We start from the raw sequence: 15855 nt of genomic DNA on the forward strand, positions 1-15855 counted from the left end.
CAAGAAGTGCAGAAAGTTTTTTGGGGGCGTATGTTTGTTGTTAGACTCAAGACAGAAGAGTATTTGTAAGCAACAGTCGGGATTGGCTCCATTTGCACCATGATTGATTGATTGATTGATTGTGTTCAGGTGTTCGTTTTTTTGCGTCGGCCCGCTTGTTCTGTTGACATTCAGCGCTGACTTGTGGTGTTGATGGGAAAGTACAGAAAAGTTTGGGAGGAGCTGCATTTTGCAAAAAAATGTCAGGGTAGCCAAAGAGAAACGACGGAACTGCATAAGGAATTCTGTACTGACGTTAAGAAATGTATGAGGGCATCAGTACGAAGAAGAATGGAAAGCTGTCAGATACACTGAGAAAAAAAAACAAACAACCTAAGCATTAAGATGAACTGAATGAAATCTCCCTTAGAGATAGGGTGAGAAGCTCGCTCATCTGGGAGCGACTGGCTCCTCGCAACACTGAGGCCGCTCGGGCATCTGGTTCGGACGCTTCCCTGGAGAGATGTTGCGGGCCGTCCCATCGGCGGGAGTCCCCGGGGACGACCCAGGACACGGCGGAGAGACGTCTGTCTCTCAGCCGTGTCCTGGGACCGCTGGTTGAAGTGGCTGGGGAGAAGGAAGTCTGGGTTTCCCTCCTAAAGGTGCTGCCCCTTTGACCTGACCTTGGATAAGCGGTAGAAGATGGATGGATGGATGGATGGATAACGTTTATTTTATTTTAATTTGTTTTTTTCTTGTGTTTAGATGTCGCCGAGGATGAGAGGCTTCATCTTGCTGCTGGGCAACTTTCTCGTTTCTGCGGCTTCACCTACAACCACAGTAAGATTTTGAAAAAAGGAAGAACAAAAAAAATCATGATAATTGAGGGGAAAGGCCAATTCAGCTCAGTTCATTTGATTTAAATACTTTTTAATAAAATTGTATCTGATGGATTTCATTGCTATTTATATTCATTTCCCCTCTAATAGAATACAACACAGATAGAGGGTAAGTCCTATATATAATTTTTTTTTTCCAAGTCTTCTGTCTTTGAGTAATATTCGATGGCCCATATTTCACTCAAAAACATGTTTATGTATTTTTTATGTTTATTCCATTATATAGCTGATAATCACAAAAGAGTCTCAAAGGGCTTCACATGCCCACAGTTGACAAATATTGACATCCTCTGATCTAACCTTAAGAAGTAGAGGAAAAAATAAATACAAATCTGGGGGAAGAAAAGGAAACCTTGAGAAGGGGCCCGAAATCAGCAACATTTTTAATACTATGATTCTATTGGTTTTGGAGAAATCTGTAAAAAATAGATAAATAAATAAAAACGCCTCTTAATTAATATTGCATATCGTAAAAGAGAGAGAGCCATTTTCAACACTGTAGATTTGTCAATAATTCATATAAATGACACCCACACGTGTGCATTAACCAGAAGTATACATTTTAGAAAAATTATGACTTATGAGGTTTTGGCCCCATGCCAAAGTTATGAATTTTATTTGATCACCTAAAATCTGTTTTGTGTTCCCAACAATTAATTGTTCTAGTAAGAAAATCATTTTTATTTTTTTATTTTTGTAGAAATTGATGAAGAAAAGGACATTCCGGGAGCAAACAAGGGTAAAGTTGAACTTTACAACTCTTATTTATCATCAACCAAATTTAGTTTGAAATGTGAATTTCTGCATTCTCTTAGATTTATTGCTTGATGACATCCTGGTGAGTTTTGTTGGTCGTCGTGTTTTGATTGGAAAAAGGAAATGTGAAATGGAGAGGAGAGTCCTTTATTTTTTTCTTTTTTTTTTTTTATTATTATTATTTTTTAATATATAAATAGCCTCCGCCAATCCAGCGGAGCGCCATCAGTTCCAAGAGCCGCTTGTGGACGCTGTCGGTGCCTTACGTGCTGGACAACAGCCTCTGTAAATTCTTTGCTTACCGCTCCATCTTTTTAAGACAGTGCAACTTATTGATATTCAATTATAACACACCACAGTTAGTAAATCAGCATAATCATTTAAAAAAATGGTTATTCATACTAATTTTTGAGTTTGAGTTGTTTAAATTTATACCGTTTTTTTTTTTTTTTTTTAAATACAATGTTCCCTCATTTATCCCGGGTTCATCTTTCGCGGCTTTGCTGTTTCTCAGATTTTTTTACAGCGTGTTTTCTTTTTTTTTTTTTTTTTTTTAACATGTTTTTTTGGTCTTTGCATGGCCGTATCTCTCGAACCCTACGTCCGACCGGGGAAATACGGGCATCGGCGGATTCATCTTTACGAGACCTGTCCATTGATGTTTGTCCCGTCGCTGCATGACATTGCATTTATGTAGATAGAAAATATATACTGTGCTGTATAACAAGTAAATAAAAAACATACTTTTTATGAGAAAAAACACTAAATAAATGATGAATGAAAAAGCATTCATAATAAACTAAAAATTACACCAAAACAAAACATATAATAAATGAAAAAAATATATACTATGCTGTGTACTGTAATAAATAAATAAAAAAAAAAAAAACTTACTTTAATGGAAAAAATTCATGTAAATGAAAAAAGAACATATATTATGAATGAAAAAGTATTCATACAAAAGTAAAAATAATACCAAAACAAAAAACATATGTAATAAATGAAAAAATATAAATAATTAACTTTTTTTTTTTTTTTTTTTTTTTTTTTTTAAGTAAAGTAACACTTGCGATAAATTGAGGGAAGACTAACTCATTGAATACATTTTGTTTCATACAAAAGGAACTTGTATACCAGTAATTATAGTGTTTCAAAATATTTTTTTGTACGTTTAAACATTTTCTTGTTTTGTACCAATAAAATTAATTATGGTCCTAATCGTGATTTCAATTATTACCAAAATAATTGTGATTAATATTTTCTCCATAATCAAGCAGCCCTACTTTTAATTAAAACCAATCACTCAACACTTTCAAGGTGAACGAACTCATGCAAATTTCTCTGTTTGTTATTTTTGTTGTTGTGTCAGACATGAATGCGAAAGGAGTAACTCTGCGAGCCTTGGAGCAGTTCCGGCTCAAGTCTTGCATCGACTTCAAAGTGCGCGACGACGAGCTCTATTTCATCAGCGTCAAAAAGCTCAGCGGGTCAGTTCAAAACGTGTCCAATGTCAGATTTCCTTTTTTATGCGTATCATCACACTTTTACATTCTTTGCACTTTTCTTCACACAATCCCAAGTAAATCATTGCATTTATTGGTGCCGATGTCTCATATGTTTTCCTTACAGGGCTAATTGTATTATTTATGATAAATAGAAAAAAATAACGAACCAATTATTTTCCTCCAAAACCAAGTCCAACATCTGGCTCTCCAAATGACTCGTTTTTGTTTCCATTGTGCTAAATGTTCAAAATCTTTTCTTTTTTTTTGGTCCCCGCTAGCTGTTTCTCTTATGTCGGGCGAGCGACACCCGAGGGTCAGGACCTCTCCATCGGGCAGTCCTGCGACCACATTGCCATCGTGGAACACGAATTTCTGCACGCGCTCGGCTTCTACCACGAGCAGTCCCGAGAAGACCGAGATGACTACGTGACCATCGTCTTCGAAAACATCCGCGCAGGTTCCAAATCTTGCCAGTGATATTCAGAACAATCTTGTTCTGGTTCTGTTTTGGGCTCAATTCAAAGGAGGCTCATTCATCTGCAGTTTACTGTCCATCTAAATTCAAGTCAAGTTTATTTACAGTATAACAATTCACTTCAAAAATGTTCGAGCAACATTAAGGTTATTTTATAACACCCAGACAAGCAAGTTAATGTTTCAAAATATAAAATGCACGTGCATTGACATGTTCACGGGCAGTGATTCTGTCACATACCACTAGAGGGAGCCAGTGATAGTAACTAGTGACATCACTCTAAAACCAGGGGTGCCCAAGTTCGGTCCTCGAGAGCGCCTATCCAGCTTGTTTTTCCATGTTGCTGTCCACCAACACACCCGAGTCATGATCAGGCTTCTGCAAAGCTTGATTGATTGATTGAGCTGATCATTATTCATTACATTCAGCTGCGTCGAAGGAGGGCGACATGGAAAACAGGCTGGATAGCGGCTCTCGAATATCGGACTTGGGCACCACTGCTCGAAAATGTTAAATGTTATTTCACAAATAAACCTTAACATTTTATTTCAAAACACTTTTTTTGTTTGATCTAATATACTGTACACAATGTTTTTTTTTGTTTTTTTTTATTCTTATGAAAATAACTAGAGCTGCACAATATATTGAAAAAACATCGACATCAAAATATTGGCCCGGTCAATATGCATATCGCAAAGACATGCAATAAGTTTCATATGGAATTTTATGCTTTTATCTGAATTGGACCAGGCAGCCGCTAAATAAAATGTGCACCGCCATCCAATTATCGAGAAGTCATTACAATTACTTAACTAAGATTTTATTGAGTTTGCTAATTTTGACGCATGAAAAATGTAATTCCTTCATTACATCATAAAAATGTCACTTCACATACATGTACATGTTAAACATATTGCTATATTCAGAAACTATATTGCGCAGCCCTAAAAATAACCTAGTAAATATTTAACTTTTTTTTTTCTTTTTTAGACATTAGCATTTCTGTAAAAGATGACAGTTGCCATGATGCATGTGTCGATTTTGCACAATTTTACTTGTTTTTTACACATTAGTGTTGTAGTCAGTGAGAACGAAGCTGGCTAACTCAATGTTAGCCTACTGTAGTTCTCTGCTGCTTGTTTTGTTTAAAAGCTCAAAACGTGGACAGGCGATGCTAACGTGTTTATTTGCACGGCGCTACCAGGTCGCGAGCACAATTTCCGGAAAGTCAATGGCAGCATCACCCAGGGCGTCCCGTACGATTACTTGTCGGTGATGCATTATGGGAACTACGCCTTCAGCAACGGAAAAGGCTCGACCATCATCACCAAGGACCCCGCCTTCAAGGACGTGATTGGCCAGCGGCTGGGGATGAGTCAGCGCGACGTCCAGGAACTCAACCTCCTCTACAACTGCATTGCCAGTGAGTGCTGAGTAGTACGATGCTCACAACGATTCAAAGGAGGTTATTTCTTTCTTTTTTTTTTTTTTTTTTTTTTTTCTTTTTAAAGAGCTCAGAATTGTTCATTCGGTAGTCTTACCGATTCAACGTCTTGTCATCATTGCTCCTCTCAAAGGAGGTTATTTCATTTCCACTGTCTTAACTTGACATTTAAATTGAAATATCCAGCAATAATAGAGGATGTGAAAATTTTGTCACGCACAATATATCTATTTTCACGTTAAACTGCAAATATTCTAAAATGTGATAGATTATTTTTTTTGCCTCAAAAAAAGGTTTTTGTAGAAATTATTACTTTTTTTTTACAAAAATAATACTTTTAAGTTATTATGTAATTCATTTTTTAGCTAGTTATTTGGTGGCTTATTATTTTTATCTTCCTTTTCTTCTTTAATTTGGTCGTTCCTTCCTTTGTCAGTTGATTTATGCCGTCATTACTTAGTTCTTTTATTTGTTCATTTTTTTTCTTGAGTTCCTTCGTTGGTCTTTCATTCCTTCGCGCTTCCATTTGTTCCTTTTGTTTGGTCCTTTTTTTGTTCTTTTGTTCCTGCATTTGTTCATTCTTGAGTTATTGTATTTCTTTTGACAGTCATATGTTTGTCACCTCGTTCCTTCCTTTTTCCATTCATTCTTTTGTGTTTTAATGTATTTTTTATTTATTTGCTTTATGTGTTCGCTTGTTCCTTTGTACGTCCATTACTTTAATTGTTCCTTCATTCATTCACTTGTTCATTCCTTCATTCGTTACTGGCAATTTGTTGCTTTGTTCTTATGATACTTTGTTCACTAATTCTGTCTTTGCTGCATTTGTCGTTTCCTTTGTTGGTTCTTTTGTTCCTTTACTCGTTAAGTGTGTCCATGGAATACTCGAAGGTTTGTTTATGAGCGATGATGCTGATTCCCCGTATGCGTTCCCTTCCTTAGCCTCCCACGTGGCGTTCACGGCGTACTGCGGCTTTGTGGACGGCGACCGGTGTAGCATGACCGACTGCTCGACCGACGGACTCCAAGGCTGGCAGATGGCGACACAAGCGGCCCGCGGTCCCGCCTGTGACCACACCGGCCTTTCCAATTTTAGCTCACAATGTAAGATAACAGTAGAAACACACGCTCACAAAAGCTGTGAGGCTCTCATCAGACCGCGATGTCGTATAGGCGTAGAGGGCGGCTACTTCATGCACGCCAACATCACGTCGGGCCAAGAGGGGGACTCGGCCTTCCTGGAGACCCCCTTGATGAGTCCCAGCAGGGAGTGTCACGTCCAGTGCCTCCAGTTCTACTACTACCACACGGGGGTTCCGTCGGACCGGCTCAACATCTGGATCAGAGATTTTACACACGATGAAGACTCGATGGGACATCGTCGCTTGGTGGGACAGATCACTGGTAAGGAGCCTCACATGCATGGATGGACAAAAGTAAGTTTTCATTGACATTTGATCAAGTGAAAAAAAAAATCCAAATTAGGGGTGTCTGGTGATTAAAATTTTTAAATATAATTAATTGCATGACTTCAATAGTTAACTCCCAATTAATCGCAAATTTTATATCTGTTCTAAATGTACAATAAAATGTAAAAAAAAAATTCTAAGTTTTCATACTCTTGTTAACATAAAAGTGGTGGGGGAAAACAAGTTAAACTAATAGAAATATGGCTGCATATTGTAGTCATTGATACATAATTTCATAATAATTCATAAGATTGAGTTAAAATTTAAAAAGATGTACTTTACTGTAAAAAAAAAAAAAAAAAAAAAAAAAAAAAAGTGAGATATTGGTTTGTTTTGAGGTCATTTTTCTGCCACTAGATGGCATAATTGCATTTGTAAGTTGTAAGTCAATTTTACCCCAGTCTCTACAAATATATGCGTTATTATTCAATTGATTTATTATAATAATGTGTCTGCTGTATTGCGGCTGGAATTCCCCCAGTACAGGCTTTACAAGTAAGGGGCGGTCATTAATCGGGAGTTAAAAAAATGAGTGGTGTTAAAAGAACTTTAAATGAACTCAAAATGAACGCACTAATTTTGGCACCTCTACTAAAACTACCCCCCTACCCTGCCTAGGTGCAGTGACGTCCCACTGGCAAATCCACCACCTGTCCCTGAATGGCTCCCGGCTCTTCCAGGTGGAATTTGAAGCCGTCAAAGGCTCCAACAGCAGCGGTGGTTTCTCCGTGGACGACATCAGCGTGTCGGAGACGGACTGTCCTCACAACACGCTGCAGTTGGACGACTTGGAGAACCTGCTGAACTCCAGTTCAGGTGGCACCACCATCTACGGTCCCAGACGCTACACGGCGACCGGGTACGCCTACCGCACGGGGGCCGTACTGCACCCGAACTATGTGGGAGTCTTCATTCAGCTTTTGAACGGGACAAATGACGACGAGCTGAGCTGGCCATGCAATCATCACCAATTTACTGCGCTCATGATGGATCAGGAACCTTCCGCAATTATGAGGATGTCCAAGCAGAGAAGCCGCACGTCTGATGGTCAACACACATCCACTTGCTATCTATCTATCTATCTATCTATCTATCTTAGGTACTGTAAGTAGCCTGGCACTATGTGCGCTATACAGTATTATTAGTGTAGGTAGTTATGGATTTAAAAAGCAAACTAGCCAATAATTAGATAATATTCAGGTAAATAATAATGTCGTTGGGTCGTAAGTTAGATAGTGAGATATGACCTAACTAGATATGAGTTAAATTGTCCAGTCATTTTAAACTGAAATAATAAAGGAGCTATTTATGCATGTAGTTATGTAGCTAACGAGCCACAACTTGGATCGTAATTTTAAACTAAAATAGTTACTTAGTTTATTCGTAGAAGGTCATTTCAGGTCATGTCAGTCATGTCAAGGTCAGGTGAAGGTAATCAGTTAAATAATAGGATATTCAGCTAAATATGAAGGTACATTGTTAAGTTAGCTAGTTGTAGCTAAATATCTATGAATCACTTAAATAATAGTAAAAAAAAAAAAAATCAATTTAAAAAACAAAAACAGCAAATGCCGCAAATTCTTTGAACACCTAACTTAAATAATAAGGTTGTTCGATTGTCATTTAGCTAACTACTAGTTACATTAGTTGTAGATAATTATTGACGTTCAAGGCTGAAGTGCTTGTTACGCAATTGCAGGCGGGTCCGTGTGGGACGACCCTCGCAAGAGCGGCCTGACGGACGTGGACGAGAACAACCAGACGGCCTTCACCGGAACGAAGATTGGCTGGTCCTTCTTTGCCACGTTGCAGGAGATGAAAAGCAGAGAATTCCTCAAGGGAGGAAGCCTCGTCTTGGCCTTCAGCTTCCAAGGCAGGACAGACACTGACGAAGCGAAGAAAAAGAGAAGAAAAAGAGAAGACTGAGTCGAAAAGTGATGTGATGTGTTTTGTGTGCTAGACATCAGTCCTCTGGTGGACGGACATGTACTGCCATGTCCTGAGGTGACACCAGTGCAGGTCACGTATCCGCCTCAAGAAGACCAAGAAGGCCCATGTGCTTTACGGTATACAATACGGGTGGATGCATGATGGATGAGTGGACAATAACAAACAATATCTGAATGGATGGATGAGAATTCTGAACATTTGATAATGAAGATGAATGTTTCACCACACAACTTCCTGTTTGGAGCAGGTAGTAATCTTCATGCTTTCAATTCACTCTTGTCATTCCTATTCAAGCTTGTCATGAACTATGACAATTTGATACCATAAACTCAGTGATATTAAGGATAATAATAATAATGATGATGTTTTCCGCAACATACACACCACCACGCCACTTCCATGTGTTAAGTTTCACACTCAGTCATTCCAATTCATAATGAACTCAGAATTTGATGCCATACCCGCAATAGTAATGAATGAATGATGATGTTTTCCGCAGCGCACGCACCACCACGCCACTTCCTGATCAAACCAGGTATTCAACTTGGGTGGACTATGGGTGGACTATGACCTACACAGTATAATAAATGGATGGATGGTAAATATGAACATTTGATGCCATACCATAAATAATGAAGATGAATGTTTTCCATAGCACCATCCCCACGCAACTTCCTGATGGGAGCAGGTACCGTAGTAATCTTTTTGCTTTTTAATTCTTTCTTGTCATTCCAATTCATGCTTGTCACGAACTATGAGAATTTGATACCATACTCTCAATAATAATAATAATAATAGTAGTAGTAATAATAATAATAATAATCATCATAATGTTTTCTGCAGCATGCACACCACCTCGCCACGTCCTGATCACACTTGTATTAAACTTAGCACAAAGTCATAAACCAATTCATGGACGAGTGGACAATGACCTACAGAGTATATTAATGGATGAATGGTAATTCTGAACATTTGATGCCGTACCTTTAATAATGAAGCTGAATGTTTTCGATAGCACCATCAGCACACAACTTCCTAATTGGAGCAGGTAGTAGCTTATCTTCATGCTTTCAATTCATTCTTGTCATGAACTTTGAGAATTTGCTGATGTACCCTTGATCGTTGATGATGATGATGATGATGATGATGATGATGATGATGATGGGGTTTTTTCCACAGCGTCCACATCTCACGTCCACAGACAACTGCTGACAATAAGTAAGTTTAGTCCATATTATTAGGTATAGCATTTAATGGGAGCTATTTATTTGTCTTGAGTTTTTGCCTTACCAGAGTGCAAAGCAGCAACCAACCACCATAATAGAAACACTTTATAAGTTAACAAGTTAAAATTTTATGTTTTTCTTTATTGTTGCAGCGGTGTTGATTCGTGTCCCGGCATGTCGTCCTACACCATCCTGGTCCTCTTGGGGGTCCTGATGCTTGTCATCCCGTAAAGGTTGGCTAAAATTCAATCAATGTCTTTGTGACTTTTTTTTCCGCCTAATATTCTTTCCTCATAAATTTGTGACCTAATTGTGATTTTTTTTTTATCTAAAATGTTGACTTATTCATTGTTAAATTTATTTAACTTGTTTGATTTTTAGTTTTCTTATGATAAGCTGTATTCTTGTAAAAAATTTTGATAATGAAATTGTCATTTACAGAATCTTTTTTTTTTTTTTTTGGAAATCACATTTGTCTTGTATCTTTAATCTTGAAATGGTTGAAAATTATGACTGCAATCATAAAACTTCTCAGGAAACTTGTTTCTTATAGTTTTGTTGTTGTTTTCTAAGAAACTTGTCTATTTTCCAAGGAATTTCCACAAGCAGTATATAAAGAGCATGTGATGAGTTGTTATCGTATCGTATCGTGCCGGGATGTTCTTCCAGCATTAAACTTTATTAAAGCAGCCTTAACTTTCTTTTTTTTTTTTTTTTTTTTTTTTTTTTTTTTGAAGAGCTCAGAATTGTTCATTCGGTAGTCTTACCGATTCAACGTCTTGTCATCATTGCTCTTTTTTTTTTTTTTTTTTTTTTTTTTTTTTTTTTTTTTTTTGTGTGTATGTGTGCGTGCGTTTGCGTGCGTTTGCGTGCGTGCGTGCGTTTGCGTGTGTGCGTTTGCGTGCGTTTGCGTGCGTGCGTGTGCGTGCGTGCAAATACGTATAAATTTATACTCATTCATTCACCTAAAACCTTATAAATATCCCATTACCCTTCGCCTTAACCAGGTACTTCAGAATCTTGCCAGAGTCGTGAGATTTAAATGGTCAGGAGACCAGAGAAAAGGTCAGAAAAAAAAAAAAGAAATAAAGAGAAAAGAAAGGTAAATCAAAGTGACATCCAGCACCGACCAAACACTTCCTGCCTTCCCCATGATTACAAAATCAAAGTCTTACGCCAACCCCGGAAGCCTCTAAATTCCAGCAAATTTAGCGAGATCTCAAGAGCCCAGAGGAAAAACTAAAGAGAGGAAGGAGGGAAGGATCGATAAGGCAGAGTGAGATCAATAGAAGCCAGTACATCCAATCCATCAAAGTGAAGTCCAGCACCAACAAGACCCCTCCTGCGTGGTTACAAAACCGGAGTCTTATGCCAACCCCAGAAACCTCATACTTCTAATAAATTAAGATCTCAAGTGACCAGAGGAAAAACTAAAGAGAGGAAGGAGGGAAGGATAGATAAAGCAAAGTGAGAACCACAGACACCAGCACCAACTGATTCAAGGGGCTGTGGGAGGGAGAGGGTACTTCTGTTGAGTTTCAGTAGATGCTGGTGCGACGGATCTGGCATGCATAAGGACCACCACCAAAGAAAGAAGCCGTCAACCGCGGTCCAGCAAAGCAAAAAAAATGAATATGTATATGTGTGGTGCATTAAAAAAGGGAATGGAGGGGCAAAGTGGTGGGGCAGGGACACAAATGGGGGGGACCACAGCGCTGCCAGGCACTGCAGTCCATCCCCTCTGATGGCTCCCCGCCCCAACTCACCCCTCCCCTTGGACGTGAGGTGCATTAAAATTGGAGGGGAGTTGAAGGGTGAAGACGGTGTTTCCACCCTTCCCCACCCCACCAAGAAATGTGTTGTGTGCCCTATGTGTATATTTACAAAGTGTATAGTGCAAGCTAGTGAAGTGAGTAAGAGGAGCGACCAGCGGGGCCTCACCCAACCCGGCGGGTGTAGGTGGCACGCCCGCCCCCCAGCACCCCCACCCCCTGCCGCCCCCCACCTCATCCACCCGGCACCACAATGGGCGGACAGCCAGCGCAGCAGGGCTACCGGACAGCCCACCGGCCACCGGAGCCCGCCCGGAGCGCCAGGAGTTATGCCGGAGTGGGGCAGGCCCCAAACCCCCGCCCGGCCCCCGGAGCCCGACGCCCGGGCCGGGGAGGGAGCCCCAGGCCCAGGGAGAGGGAGGGGGAGGGGCCGCAGGGCAGACAGGGAAGGGGGGGGGGGGGGGGGGGAAGCGGGGAGAAGACGACAAGAAGGCGAAAGGGCGGCTGCAGGGCAGGAGGCGGGGGGGGAGAGGAGGAGGGAGGGCGACAAGGGAAAAGGGACCGGGAGGCAGAGGAGGATGGGCGGGAGGAGGCGAGGAGGGAGAGGCGACGGGGGGGAGGAAGGGGGAGGGGAGAGGGAACCACGGGGCACACCGGAGGCCCACCCACCCCGAACCGCGCCGCCGGGCACGGAGCAGCGGACCGCGCCGGGACGGCACCGCCCCGGGCACCAGGGGAAGCACCCCAACACCGCACCCCACAGGGGGCCCAGGGAGCGGCCAAGACGCAACCGCCACCGAGCAGACAACGGGGGGGGGGCAGAACCACCCCCGCCCGACCACAGGGGACGGCGTCAAGAAAATTGACTAATTAGCATGCAGTAACACCAAGTGTTGATGCTTAGTGCCCACTAGAAATAGATCTTAAGGAGTTATTGAGTATAGTGTCGTATAGTGTGGTATGCTCGAGCCCACTAGCAGCAACTAGGTTCCTGACTATATAAAAATAAAAACAATCAGATACAAAATACCAAATACAGGAGCAGCGAAAACAGAAGTTGTAACGATGTGGTGGCTCTCGTTAACAGGCAGAATCTTGGCAGGATTAAGTTGCCAAATTGAGATTAAAATATTCTATGTACATAGACCATATTTGTTTAAATCTTGATACTTGATTTTTATTTAAGGCAGAGATTTTTTCCATTGAGATATAATTTATTAGTAAGTTTAACCAGTGGTCGATATTTAGAGATGGTTTATTTTTCCAATTGACAAGGATTATTTTTTTAGCAATAGTAAGGGCTATAAATATAGATTGAGATTGTTTACATGGTAGCTCAGTTATTGTTAAGTCACCTAGTAAACACAATCTTGGAGATAAAGGAAGCCTACAGTTTAATATATCAGCGAGCTTTTCCAAGACTTTAGTCCAGAAATGCAGCACTGGAGTACATGACCATAAAGCATGAAGATAAGTATCGGCAGTGTTTTGTGAGCACTGGAGACAAATGTCGGAGTCAGAGAGTCCCATTTTTTTCATCATATATTGTGTAATATATGTTCTATGAAGTATCTTATATTGGATAAGTTGCAAATTTGTCTGTTTGGTCATTTTAAATACATTTTCACAGATTTGGGTCCAAAAGTCTGATTCCGGAACTATAGACAAGTCTTTTTCCCATTTTAAAGTCGGTAAATACGTTTTATTTGTGTATAAAAATAACTTATATATTTTTGATATTTTCTTTATTGTTGTTGGAGAAAGCTTTATAATATCTTTAGCTAAGACAGGCAGTTGGAGCGTATCCTGAAGTGTTGGGATTTGTTTCTTAACCATATTTTTAACTTGCAGATAATCTAAGAAATTTCCCTTTTTTATTTCATATTTCTGGACCAAGTTTGTATACGATATAAACTTATTATCTGAGAAAAGATGATGAAGGTGTGTAATTCCTTTCTGCTCCCATAGGCTTAAATGGAACGACTGATTATTAAGTTGAAAGTCGGGGTTATGCCAAATGGGAGAGAGCCCACAGGGCGCCAATTGGGAGTTTGTAATTTCTAATGCCTTCCACCAGGCAGTCAGGGTGGCGGCTATCATTGGGTTTTTAAAACAATTATGTCGTCTTATTGATTTTGTAATAAAGAGTAAATCTGACAGTCTAAGATTATTACAATCCTTCTGCTCCAATTCCAACCAACAGTTAGTATCTCTGTTGGGTTGTGTCCATAGCACAAGATATTGTAGTTGATTAGCTAAATAATAGTACATAAAGTTTGGTGCCTCTAAACCTCCTTTAGATTTACTTTCCTGAAGAGTAGATAGACTAATTTTGGCTTTTTTTTTATTCCAATAGAATTTTATGATAGCAGAGTCCAGCGATTGGAACCAGTTAGACGTAGGTTTAAATGGAATCATTGAAAATAAATAATTAATCTTTGGTAAAACTTTCATTTTTATAGTAGCTATCCGTCCTATTAAAGAGATCGGAAGATTATTCCAGCGCTCCAGGTCACTACGGATACTATCCAATAATGGTAGCAGCCTTAACTTTCATTTCATTTCATTTGTTTCCCGCGACACGTAACGAAAACAGAAGTGGATTCCAGCGATTTGGCGGGAAAAAGGACCACATTTTATTATCAGGAAAGGGCAACAGTTTGCATTTCACCTCCGAGGATTTCGTGTTGGGGCTGAAATGTCATCGGACACCCGAAACCTGAGGCCGTTCCCTTGGATTAACTTTTTTTTTTTTTTTTTTTTTTTCCCCCAAGAGAGAGCTCAGAATTGTTCATTTGGCAGTTTTACCGATTCACCATCTCATAATTGTACTCATTAGTTCACCTAAAACCTAATAAAACAATCCCATGACCCTTCACCTTAACCGGATACTTCAGAGTCTCGCCAGAGTCGTGAAGTTAAGAAGTTCTGGAGACCAGAGGAAATATCAAAGGAAGGAAAGATGAATCAAAGTGAAATTCAGCACCACCTTGGATTAACTTGACTCTTATGAGTTCTTCTCATATATCAAGGACATGATTAAAAAGCTCCACAAACATTAAATTCCAAATTAAAATTTGCAGTAACTAGTTTTAAATGATTTAGTTTATTCATGCAAGTTACACGTGAGGTTAGACATTTTGAAAGTTGGAGGCATGCACTGGTTAGGAGACGACAGATGAGCTGAAGGGATACAGGAAAATATGTGAGGAGGCGGGGCTAAGGAAGACTGTATAGTTGTTGGAGCAGAATCGGATCAATACTGGCGCTATAATATCGATTTAGTATTTTAAATTTCGTTTGGCTCTTTTATGCACTGCTGCAGTTTGGCCAAACCGATAAGTCATGTCGCAGCGAGCAGCCCCAGGCAGGCTTGCTCTCCCTCTCCCTCTTCCCTTCCTGTCTTTTCGATCATGTGCCGTCACGTGACTTACCATCTCATCTTTGTAGTAGATTGCATGAACACTTACAGTATTGTACTTTTTTAAATATATTTGTTGTTGCATCACAATCTTTAACATCTTGTTTATTTCGGTTGAAAAGGAAGTGCAATGAAGGCAGAATTTTTCGTAATTTTTTTGGAGTTGTAGTTTAGGAACAGTACAGGAAAAAGTATTTGTTTACATTTATTTTCCTACTTGGTGCACTTTAAGAAAGTAAAAAAAAAAAAAGAGAGATTTTGTTATGGTTGTAATGATTATTTTTTTCCTCACTCACTCACTCACAGAAGCTTATGTGTGTGAATGAGTGAGTGAAGAAAAAAAAAAATCCGTGCGTACTTTCCAATTGCCGCGGGAGTGACGTTTGCGACATCCCCCCCAAGCTAATCCCCCCCCGCTCTGCGATTGGCTGGAGTCGGAGTATCGCGCACCACTAATTGGTGTCGGGTGGAACCCTTTGACCACTAGATGGCGTAAGATAACGAAGCAAACATCCGTCTCGTGTCCGTCTTGTTTTGATGATAAGGACACAAAAACAAAGAGGCGGCCGTTCGCGCGTTTAACCGTCAACGTAATCATGCAAAACATAATGTACACGTCATCTGCCAATGGAAGCGTGTTATCTTTTTGGATGGCGCTAACATTTTCCGTTGCACCTTTTGCAAGCCTTTCTCGTCGTCACCACGCAAGGTCGTGACCTTTTACCTAATGTAAGACCATTTTCAGTCCGGCCTTTCAAATGAAAGGTCGATGAGACGGATGCCGTCTGCTGGCATGAAGGCGACCGATTGGGTGGAGACCGAGCGTGAGAATCACTTCAACTGATAACGTTTTCTTGTTTTGAATTTCCTTGTTTACACGCATGTTTTGGTGATGTGACGCACACAGTTGAAAATGTTGCTGTTGTCAACTCGAACCGGCTTGTTCAGGCAAATTCCAT

At 40.1% G+C, this 15855-nt stretch overlaps 1 protein-coding gene across 1 annotated transcript; it reads left to right on the forward strand.

Annotated features, from left to right (window-relative positions):
* Window positions 1–302: 302 nt before the first annotated feature.
* LOC144022346 (meprin A subunit beta-like) lies at window positions 303–10394 on the forward strand. The gene is made up of 19 exons (XM_077527077.1): window positions 303–340; window positions 410–596; window positions 745–819; window positions 969–987; window positions 1579–1617; window positions 1694–1716; window positions 1835–1919; window positions 3004–3121; window positions 3418–3596; window positions 4819–5037; window positions 6001–6162; window positions 6232–6462; window positions 7146–7574; window positions 8227–8400; window positions 8488–8593; window positions 8977–9012; window positions 9133–9165; window positions 9657–9695; window positions 9856–10394. Exons 1-19 carry the CDS (start codon window positions 303–305, stop codon window positions 9932–9934), a joined length of 2271 nt encoding a protein of 756 aa, XP_077383203.1. The 3' UTR covers window positions 9935–10394.
* The last annotated feature ends 5461 nt before the right edge of the window (window positions 10395–15855 follow it).

This window comes from Festucalex cinctus, chromosome 7, assembly GCF_051991245.1.
Source record: "Festucalex cinctus isolate MCC-2025b chromosome 7, RoL_Fcin_1.0, whole genome shotgun sequence".
Lineage (NCBI taxonomy): Eukaryota > Metazoa > Chordata > Actinopteri > Syngnathiformes > Syngnathidae > Festucalex > Festucalex cinctus.